General features: G+C 36.4%; 1 protein-coding gene across 1 annotated transcript; it reads left to right on the forward strand.

Annotated features, from left to right (window-relative positions):
* Nucleotides 1-2,524: 2,524 nt before the first annotated feature.
* Nucleotides 2,525-9,895, forward strand: grapb (GRB2 related adaptor protein b). The gene is made up of 5 exons (XM_079462383.1): nucleotides 2,525-2,841; nucleotides 4,024-4,121; nucleotides 4,865-4,984; nucleotides 8,268-8,436; nucleotides 8,611-9,895. Exons 1-5 carry the CDS (start codon nucleotides 2,764-2,766, stop codon nucleotides 8,788-8,790), a joined length of 645 nt encoding a protein of 214 aa, XP_079318509.1. The 5' UTR covers nucleotides 2,525-2,763; the 3' UTR covers nucleotides 8,791-9,895.
* The last annotated feature ends 1,711 nt before the right edge of the window (nucleotides 9,896-11,606 follow it).

Raw genomic sequence — 11,606 nt, forward strand, 5'->3', positions numbered from 1 at the left:
CTACCCAAGCTTTCCAAGATACCGAAATCTGTCAAGTCAAGATTTCGGTATGAAAATCGAGCTATGCTTTCCACCTTAACTTTGCAACTCTTTCCTCATCTGCACAGTACATAAAGTATGACTTTATGAAATTCCCCCCCTTTGACTTGGCAAGGAGATCCTCCAACACAAAGTTCAGAGCTGTAAAAGAGCAACCACAGAGAAATAAAAAACTCATCTAGACAGAAAGATTGATGTCTACAAGCAGGACTGAGCATGCCTGACAATACACTGTGTCAACGTTTTCAACACACTGGGGAGGATAAAAAACACATGAATGATGCAGGGGGAATGTGTTCTCAGTAGGGTGCACGTGAGTAACAAACCCTGTAAAGTGATGAGTAAAGTCTCCACTCCGCTGGGCATCTCTTGTCTCTTTAGCCCCTGCAGGGTCGTCATGGCAACCAGCCCAGCCAGAAGAACCAGTAGCATTGTGAATCGGCCAATCAAAGCTGTGCCGTCGCTAGGATAACCATACAACAAGATAGCGTATGTTAGCATGCTAAACGCTGCAAATTATTTGATATTAAAGATGTATTAAAAAAAGTTTTGATGCTAAAGTAATCTTGGATTTTACCAATGTCAAAAACAATTTATTGACATAAAAAATGTTTGTGGCTCCTCAGAAAGTCGATGACCAATCAGACTGGGTTCATGTAACAAGATTAAAGGAAGGAAGGAGGCGGGAACCGGCAAACGTACACCCACTTTTAATATAATAAACAAACAAAACAAACTTAAAATGCCACACAAACATAATAAAACATAACGTTAAGTTATGTAAACATAACTGCGCACCCTGTTCACACAAACATAATACGTCACCAGCGTGCTCACGTCCGCTGTGTCAATGTAGGGAGAATGGTGAATAAACAACAACAACCAATCTTTCCAGCAGAATTCATTCTGATTCTATGACAGTTTTTTACATCAGTCTGTGTTTCTGTTTACAGGGTTGGGGTGGGGGTCCTGCCATCAGCACATGTTCTCAAAGCTGTCAACTGTCAGTCAGCTGTCACACACAGCCTGAAGTCATCACCAAAACACACACACATAATCAAGCTGTATAAAGAGAGAGAAATAATGTAAGAGTCTGACATATTAAATATCACCTAGGTGTCATCTAAGGCCACACATAACTTAAATGTCCATATTGTGAAATTTAGTGGCGTCTAGGGGTGAGGTTACGAATTACAACCAACGGCTCACTCCCCCCCGCGTCCTTCTCTTTCGAAGCCCTACGGTGGCTGACACACAATTAAGATGTCGTCATGTTTTTGCTTCTTTGCCGAAGAAGATAACTATGGTGAGTAAGGCGGGACGAGAGCCGTGAGGCGGGGCCGGTGGCGTAAGATAGTTGGAATCAGCTGTGCGTGCACTGGTCCCGCATATCTCAGGGAGGAGATCGGGAGCTTAAGAGGACGAGTGGCGGGACTGTTGATGAGAGAGGACCGGGCCCAGACATTTGTCAAGTTTGTATTTATGTTATTGTGGATTTTAAGTTAGTTTATTGTTTAAATAAAATTTGTTGAACGTTCGCCGGTTCCCGCCTCCTTCCTTCCCTTTTATGGATCTTGGTTACAATAACGTGTATACGAAACGGCTACTGTAAGAACAACATGGAGATGTATATCTATATGTTCCAAGGCAATAACAACATAACACTTAACTATGTGAGGTCTTTACACACCTCTGAAGACAAAGTTATGTATGATTTATTGCATTAGATCCTCCTTAATATCACACACTGCACCTCTAACAAACATATCATATTTATACACATAGCCAGCGTAGGAAATGTCCAACGTTCACACAGGGGACTAGTTTGGCCATAATTTATATTTTTAAACCGTGAGTGCAAAAACAGTCAGTATAGCAAACTTGCATAGCGTTTGAAGGCCATCTCATGGATTAAAGAAGGACATCATCTACATTTTAAGGGGGAATTCCATGCCTTCCTTAAAATTGTATTCCTGGACTCCGTCTCCTCACGTCCCCCCTCCAATTTCCAGCCCTGCAGATGCAGCAGGAGCTTCTTATAAAGGTTGTATATTTGGACTGAGTTCCATCAAAACTGCAAAATAACAAAGAAATGTAGGAATTATGTTCAATATATCAAGACTACCTTATGATATAGATCCTTTAAAGAAACTCGCAGAATATGCAGCTCTTTTCTTATGCAAGATCCTGAGGCAAATCCTGGCAAGCTTTTTAATAAGCACTGAGGAAAATCCCTTGCATTTGGGGCACATGTTAGCTGCTTTTTATTCACCACGCAAGCCAAAAATAAAATGTAAAAATATATAAACATAACAAAATTTGTTATGTATAAAATGCAGATGTAGGCACTTAAAAAAACTATTTTAAGAGGCTTTTAGCATTAACCTGGTATTTGATGTACTAATCTGATCTCCTGTTAATCTCTCTCTCTCTTTCTCTCTCTCTCTCTCACTACACCCCCACTCTCACGCGAACACACACATTTTCTCATATTCACTACGATTGCTCAGTTTTTCATTGAATGTTTTTGTCGTTCCAGAAGGCTTCTCATCATCCCTCTTCATATTATTCCACTCATCCACCCGCCCCATTATACATCCTTATTTCTCATCATCTTTAATCATTTCACCAGTTTCTCTACCCTGTCATCTCATTCCATCCCTCTGCCTCTTCACACTTTCTTATTTACAATTTGCTGCTAGTCGTATTTCTTTTTCTATTTCAATGGAGGCTGAAGCAGTTTACAGCTTCAGAGCGACAGAATGTGATGAGCTGAGTTTTCAGAAGGGGGACATCCTGAAGGTGAGTGCAAGCGTGTGTGATGCATGATACTATGATGATGCTTGATCATACATTGCACATGTGCTAACAGTGATTCATATGTATCCCACACATATAGAAATGCAGTATAGAAAATATATTTTATATAGTATAAAGATAAGCAAAAATTTGTATTTCTTACGTTATAGTAGTAGTAAGTGAACAGCATTACATAAGGTCGTCTTGAAAGGACTTCAATTTATTGTACTAGAAATGCAGAGCAAATTAAATGCAGTTACCTGAGGATACTGTATAAAAGTGTAGTCTGTTATTGCTTAACATTTTTATTACATTTACATTTACATTTAGTCATCTAGCAGACGCTTTTATCCAAAGCGACTTACAGATGAGGAAACATTGGAAACAATTATAACAACATGTATTACCATTGTTTAACTAACGTTACAAATATTGTTTACGTGGTTACTGTCGCAAGATTTACTATGGTTTGACTACAAGTTCCATGGTTTTAGCGTTAAGTAAAACATTAGCCTAAAATCACCTTTAGGTTAAAATACACTACAAGACTTTGCTCAGATTTAGATTTTTAGTATGGACTTGTTGCAGAAAGTCTGTGCCAGTCTGCAGTTATTAATCAGTTAGTGTGTTTCTATCTGAAACTTTCCAAAAGTATGCAAGTGGCTTTACAAATCTGTTTAGATTTTAAAAGACTTGTAGTGTATTTTAGTCAGTAGTGTGTTTCTATCTGAAACGTTGAAAGTGTATGATGTCTGATTTAAAAACATCTGTTCAGATTTTAAAATTTACACTTGTAGTGTATTCCAGCCATTAGATACGATCACATATATAAAATAAGAGAAGTCAACTGTTGTCTTTATCCTCTTATCACTGATGTGCTTTGAGCCTTGTAAAATGTAAACAAAAATGTGACTTGTAATATTTCTTGTTTTAATCACCAGAACGCTTTGAGGCGCTTTCTGCCTGTCAGTCATTTTTGCGCGTTTATAATGAAAAAACCAGAAGCTGAAAGATTTTGTTAATATTGGTTCCATTAGTTCTTATCTGCCTGATAACATCCCACTAATGAACCCCAAAACAATACCAGCAGAGCCCATTGATGCTCATTATAGTTTCCATTAAAATCAATACAATTCACATTACACCCATTTAATCCACTAAAACGTGTGATCTTGTTCATCTTAGGTCACAAACATGGATGACGATCCAAACTGGCACACAGCTGAGCTGCAGGGTATACGAGGATATGTACCGAAGAACTATATCAATGTAAGACCTCATGCGTAAGTATCACACACCTAGATGGAACCACAACGACTTGAAGAAAGGAACCAATACTTTTCTATCAAAAAGATTTATGTTTCGATGAGTTTCAACAGATGGTTATTGTCCAATCAAGGCCTTGATCTACATGGTACACAACTAATCTACTGCAACATCAGAGGTAGTTTATGGTTAGACTTGTAGAATGGTTAAATGCCATATATTCACGTTCTATGAATCTGGGTCATCCCAAGGAATACTGCCTATGCAAATGGCTTCATTTGCTGTCCGATTTTGGGAAGTCTCTGTGACTCAAAAAACTGTGGGTTTTGCCTTTCCGGTGTGACTTGTAATGAGATTGCAATGTAGGGACGTTTTTTAAAATCCCTTACCATGCAGTTCTTCAACCTGGATGACTAAGCTATTTGTCAGACAGACAAAAATCGAAATCCAAAGCAAATCCCAGTAGACATGCTGTGTCTTGACCTCAATAGAGACGTTCATGCCTTCCTACCCACCATTGATTCAGAACTTTAAAGGATGAGTAAGATAACATTCCCATATTAAAATGACATATATTTATATGTTTAACTATATGTAGTTCACATGGTCTGGTGTGTCTTGCGATTCATCTATGAATGTTTACTTTATAAAAACAACCAGTATGACAATTACAAACCAATTTGGTTTAAAAAAAATTATACAGTAGATCCCTTTTAATTTATAACAATGCCGTGCGAAGTGATGGTCTTGTATTTCACAGGTGGTTCGTGGGAGGAATTTCACGTCTGGATGCGGAAAACCGTCTGAGACCTCTGGAGTGTGGAGCGTTTCTTATCAGGGACAGTGAGAGCACTCCTGGAGAATTCTCAGTGTCTGTCAGGTCAGATACAGCCCTTAAAAATGAAACCTGTACACAAGAGACCACAAACGCTTGCATTTCATGCACTGTGTTAATTATAGAAGCTTGTTTTATTCCCTACATATGCTACAAATATCAGTAACATGATTGTACTTGCATATATGTGTGTGTGCTAAAGTTTGTCCTTGTTACTCTATCTGGTTCTTCATTAACGTACTTTAATTAGAGCGGCTGTGATGTAATCTCTTTGCTTCCAGCTCTCTGAAACCCATTTAAACAGTTCAGTACTCTGAATCCTTTAGATATAGATATGACTAAAATTAAGATGTTTCAGTAGAACTTGTTTTGAAGCATTTGAAAATACAGCCGCGGCAAACATTCAAAGACCATTTTTCTGACTTTAAAATTTATTAATTTAAGGTATGTGTTTAGGTGCAATGATGCTTTTAACTATGAACACAATTTCTTCCAAATTTCAACCAAAAATATTGTTTCTATTTGCATGAAAACGGGAGAAATTGGTCCAAAAACAGATCATTTCGTTTTTGTAAAGATACGTTTTTCTCAGACCCCAAATAGTTCATATTCACTTTAAAGCAAAACAGTATTTGTACATGTATTTAGGAAAAGTTAAAAATGTTTTTTATGTGATAATTTGATTTGTATTACAGTTGCTGTAAGTCTTTCACATTGTTGTTGGGTGACTTATGTAGTCTTTATAGTAATTCATCACAGAATTTTCATTTTTGGGTGAACTATCCCTTCACGTTTGGTTATGTTCCTGCTTCTGAAATTGTAAAATATTTCATATTTTTACGTAACAATTTGCTATTACAACCACGTATTAGTCTTTCTCTCTTTTTAATTTCTTTTCCTCTGTTATACTCCTGTAAACACACAGAGAAACATCTGTGCTGGCCTGAGGTTCTAGAGCTTGTAAGGAGGCTTTATGCTAATACAATAGATTCATTGTGCTGTGAGTTGCTTGATCTCCCGTGATTTCATTTTCTGTCACATATTTTAGGTCAGATCTTCAGAGGACTAAAGCAAAGTGCTCTAATAGAAGAATTCTACGAGTTATAAATATAAAAGGGTATCATCAGATATTCTCGCCGTTAAAAATAATGTACATAATGTAATCTGTTTGTATATAGTGACCTCAATACATATTTGAACACTACAGTGGTTATTATCAGATTATTATCCGATCAACATCAAATAGACTGAGATCGGACTAGATATTAGACCGCAGATTACATTAACATCCCCACTGCTTTGGCTTTGTTTTATTTTTAAATTAATTTGCAAATTCAACGTTGTAACGCATAGACAGTCACAGCAGCAACAACATAAATAAACGTTATGTGGCCCAAACTTAACTTCAGAAAGACCTCCACAAAGAATCGATAACTGTTGAGTAGTTTTCATTTTATTTAATACAATTATTATGCAATAAAATTAATATATTAATTAATAATATAAATGTAATCTAAATTAAATTGTTATATTACCAGCCATTAGCCAAACACAGCCTGGAAGTTAACTTCGGTCCAGCCACGTGCATCGTCTATATCTGATCTCATAAGATATACGAGTCTATATCTTAATTTGGAATCATTCGTTATTATTGAATCAATTGACAGCAGTAATAAATATGTACAATCCAAATAACAATTAATCTAAATGATTCATGATTAAAGAAAGAAATGCACAAAGCTCTTTGTAAGGTATGCGACGCATTGAAGTGATTTGAACCCAAAGAGATCATCACAATGCTATTCATTTTCTATTCGGCCTCTTAATCCAAACGCTTGCTAAAAATCAGATGAACGTTGCGAGAGAATCGAGTCGAATTATAAACTTATGCCAAGTGTATTGTGTTGTGATGAGTGACCCTGCCTGCTTTTCCTAAACGTGCCCTTTGTTGTGTGACAAACATTACTCACAAACCACACATAGATCCACATCCTTGAGGCAATTCCTCATTCTGTTACAGTGTTTCTGTCTGAACAAGCAGAGAGGGCTGATGGACATTTGTGTGTGTATGTGTGGGCCTGTATTAAGAGCAGGTGTGGTAGGGTGGAGTCCACATGTGTTTGAAGAAATGCCACAGGCACTGGGTGTGCATCAGCGCTTACATATTTCTCGGCAAGCCAGAAACAATTAAAAGCAGGTTTTAGATTTTAGATTAGGTGTTTTTTTGGATAAAGATTTACGTCAGACTTTCATTTTAAAATAAAAAATACTTTAATAAAAAAAGACTGTTGGACATTTTCATTTAAGCAGCATTTCTAGATGTGTTCACCTCTGGAGTGACAACTGCAATGTAAATAACTGACAGCATGACAAGATATGAACTGTTCAAAAGAATTATCATATTTTTTCGTCCTAAATACATGTAGATATATTACTGTTTTATTGCTTAAAAGTGAACATGAACTTGTTTTCTTTGCAGTATTTGAGGTCTGAAAAAATACAGAGCACCTGTTTCTCCAGGTTTCGTTTTCTGCAAATAGAAACAATATATTGTTTTGAAATTTGGGAGAAATATTGTTAGTAGCTCACAGAATGAAACAAAAATGATAATTTCACCTCAACACATCTTTTGAATGGTAAATTGAGAAAAGCAAGTATTTTTCAATTGCTGTATACTTTATTCAATATAATCATTTGCTACTAGTCTGGTTTTGAGGTAAACCTTGCAGTTTCTGTCATGGAACTTTGGAAAACACATGACATCTGAACTGAATTGTTCCTGTTGTGTAATAACACCTTTGCATGTGAAAGTCTCTGTGTTTGGAATCGGTCCAGTGTCATCCTGGGTTACTGTTTGTGTTTGGTGCTTTTTAAATGTGCTTGCACTTCTATTGCTAAACTTCACATCATATTAAATCTCTACACACCAAGCTAATAATTCATCTCAAAGTTTAGAGTTCACCCAAAAATGGAAAGTCATTCATCATTTACTCAGCCTCTTGTCATTTCAAACGTCTGTGACTTTCTTAACCTGCACCCATTCGCTTGCAGGAACGGGGGAATATACTTTTTAATGTAGCATATCATTTTCACATCTCACAGGCACAGACTTGGTTAGAGTTTTATTACAACCTTATTAAAACTGTATTTGGGTGACTCCAGATCATTTTGAGAACAGACAGATTGTCAAACATGATGTATCGGTCCAAATCTTTGATCACCAACATTATAACATTCTTATCATCCAGATTCATCTGGTAAATCAAGCCAAGATTTACTCCCTTATCTTCGGGGTAAAAAACTCTTGTACTTTCTTTTTCTTTGCCAGTTACGGAGACCACGTGCAGCACTTTAAAGTGTTGAAGGACGGACTGGGTCAGTACTTTATATGGGACGAAGTCTTCGGCTCCCTCAACCAACTGGTGAATTTTTACAAAATCAACAGTATTGCCAGAGAGAGGACCGTCTTTCTTCAAGAGCCCGAATGCTCACTACCTGTAAGAGGAAATCAAACAAATACAACCAAACATCTTATTTTGGGATTAGATTTAAGGTCAAGTGTAAGGTTTGCACATACGGATAGAGTTCAGGACTGTGTTCGTTTGATAGGAATGGTCGAGGACCAAAATAAACTTGATACTGAAGATCTCTGACATGTGTTTCTGTCCCAGAGGCCACGTCACGCCCACGCGCTCTTTGACTTCACACCTCATCATGCGACTCACCTGCGTTTCCTGCGCGGTGATGTCATCGACCTCCTTGACTGTTTGGACGGCCAGTGCTGGAGGGGGCGGTGCCGCGGCAGAGTGGGCGTCTTCCCGCCGGAGTACGTGCAGCCAATTTACCACTGAACTTCAGCTTGTCACCAACTCAATTCCCTGGAAGTCTTAGACACATTCATTAATTCCTTTTAATTACGCTCATTCTTCGTAACGGTTTATCAGCCTTGACTAAGGTATGTTGTAACAGGTTGACTTACCTCTTTGTTACTAATTGTTGACCAATCCGAGGGCATTTTATTTATTGTCAACATCTCAAGAACCAAAACAAATCACCAGTCAATGACTTACTATTTTTTCACTGATAAACCATCACCGGAGCTTAGCAGTTCATTCTGAAGTCATTTTAAATGGATGTTTGAGATCGGAAACACCTTGTTAGACTCACATTGGACTCACAATTTAATGGCGGCTCATCATCACTTCCACATACACAGTCGTGCATGACCAAAGCATCCTAAGGTCAGTGGAGGACCCGACCTTCACTTCCCTTATGAAGTGCAATGGACATCGCCAACATAATTTATTCATCATTATGTCGTTCAAATCATATGACTCTTTCTCATGTGAAACATGTAAGAAGTTATCTTGAGAAACGTCTTAGTGGTTTTGTGTCAATAGGGGTCAATGTTGTTCGGTTACCAGCGTTCATCAACATATCTTATTTTGTGTTCTGCACAAGAACGTCATGCAGGTTGGGAATGACAAGAAACTATTTTGGGTGAACTGTCCCTTTAAGAAAATACATTTAGTTTGATTGCATTTATCTGATGTTGATCAGCTGTATCATTTATTTATTTATTCTCTTTTATACTGTTACTGTTAAGTGTGTTAGATTCCATCAGAAACAGAAAATTATTAAAGATTTAAATCATTGTTTTTATTGTTTTACTTTAATTTAGTGCGCAAACACAGTGAACAAACTAAATCATTATGCAGCATTTATCTAAATTCCTATTTACATGCTTATTCACACATCAACTCAAAACACATAAAAAAACTCAAGTTGTTAAACAAATTAAACAATTATCTTTGTTAAATAATTGTCTGTTCTTAAACATTCATATTTTTTCTAGTAATTTATAACTAGATATTTGATGGGGTTTTCATTGTGAATATACGTGTATGTGTTCAGGAAGTCCACCGACTTATGAAAAAATAAACTAATGTTGGATCCACCCTGTCCATGTGAAACATTTGTTTTCTATAGTTGTTCATAAAGGGACTGTAAGCAATACCATGCAATTAAATCAAATAATTAAATGAATTAAACTTTCTCGCTAATAATTTGTGGATTTAAAATGTCATTTAAATGTCTGATATGTAGTTGGATTCATGCTTAATCGTTTTTTCCCCTTCAAATGTCACCTTCTGTTTACTCACATGCGAAATATAGTCAAAAAGATAAACATTGTGAAATGCAAATGTACAGACATATTGTGCAATAAAATGAGACAGAGAAAGACCTTTTAATACGCGTACAAACACTTGTAAATTAACAAACACTTGTATGACGATTATAACACAAAATCTTGATATAATGAATCATTTAAGTCATGCCAAGTGTAATATTGCAAGCAAAAAAGTATGAGTTCAATTTCCTTGATGGCGAGGTATGATTTTTATAAACTGCATAGAAAAACAACGTTTTTTATTTAAAGTAAATTATTTGTCATATTTGTCTTTTCTTTTAAGCTTTTATAGAATAAGCAGTTCAATACGACTTGCGCTGCAGTTGCATAAAGCGATAATAATCAGCTTTCCTTGTTCTGCCAACATTGTCTGATGCGTTCAATGGAGTTTATAACATATGCATAAACTGTTTATAAACTATGCATATGTGTGCAAACTGAATATTGCACTTGCCGTTTGCGTTTTAGCTTTCCTGCAAAAACACCAATCCAAAACACTTGGTTAACCCATTGCATTGATTTTTAATATATCCATTACTTACATTCGTTTTCAAAAACAAATCAATCAAGAGAAAATGATGACCTTGCAATCATTTACAAGCTGTAATTAAAATCAGAATTATTCTCACGCTATTATTGATTTAATTCTAGAGACGCAAATTAAATTCTCATCAAAATACAGTCAAGTACATTACATTATTACATTACATCTTAATTACCTTTTGTTTATTTCTATGAAGAAAGACTGCAGTTGAACACCCACCCCTTTGGGAGTGTCGGATAATGTTACAATTTCTTTTTAGGTAAATGTGAACGTATTGAAGATACCAAGATCAAATTGTACAGCACATAGCCACTAGTTAAATCTGCAATAAAGATTTTCCTCGTGTTATTTAAGAAATCAAACAAATTTAAACTTGTTAAAGCTAAAGTGTGACATTTCTGTCCTCAGAATTGATAAAAGAATCATTTTTCAAAACAAAGGTTTCAGAACGACCCCCTGTTCTCCATTGGTCAGCAAACAGAGAGTCCCGCCCCAAAATCCTGCCATTTGTTGAGCTAGCGTTGCTTGGTCAGGAAGCTCCAAGAAGCAGATGAATGTTTTGATAGCGCCAGTGTCACAGTTTACCCTTTTCTGGGAACTCAACCAACCAATAAGTTACTTATATTGTCTGTGTATTAAGCTGAAGAAAGAAGACACAATTACAGTACACACTTTGGCTTTACAAATATTCCTATCAAAAGCTTTAAATGAAAATGTAGCTTTAAAAACACATTTATGCATAATACATTAGACATTCACGCCGTTGTGGTAAATAAGTTCCTTTCACACCGAACTGCATTTGGATGACTATTTTGCTCTGTATGAATTTTGAAAGATGAATAACTCCATTATTTGCGTCTGCCCTATGCCATGCTGATACTGTGTCATGACTCATGAACCTCTGCAATAAATACATTATCCAATCATGCTGA

Source organism: Barbatula barbatula (genome assembly GCF_947034865.1).
Source record: "Barbatula barbatula genome assembly, chromosome: 8".
Lineage (NCBI taxonomy): Eukaryota > Metazoa > Chordata > Actinopteri > Cypriniformes > Nemacheilidae > Barbatula > Barbatula barbatula.

Coding starts and splice junctions, on each gene's coding strand:
- grapb (XM_079462383.1), top strand. CDS start 2,764: ATGGAGGCTGAAGCAGTTTACAGCTTCAGAGCGACAGAATGTGATGAG. Junction 2,842..4,023: donor AGAAGGGGGACATCCTGAAG/GTGAGTGCAAGC, acceptor TGTTCATCTTAG/GTCACAAACATGGATGACGA. Junction 4,985..8,267: donor GAATTCTCAGTGTCTGTCAG/GTCAGATACAGC, acceptor TTTCTTTGCCAG/TTACGGAGACCACGTGCAGC.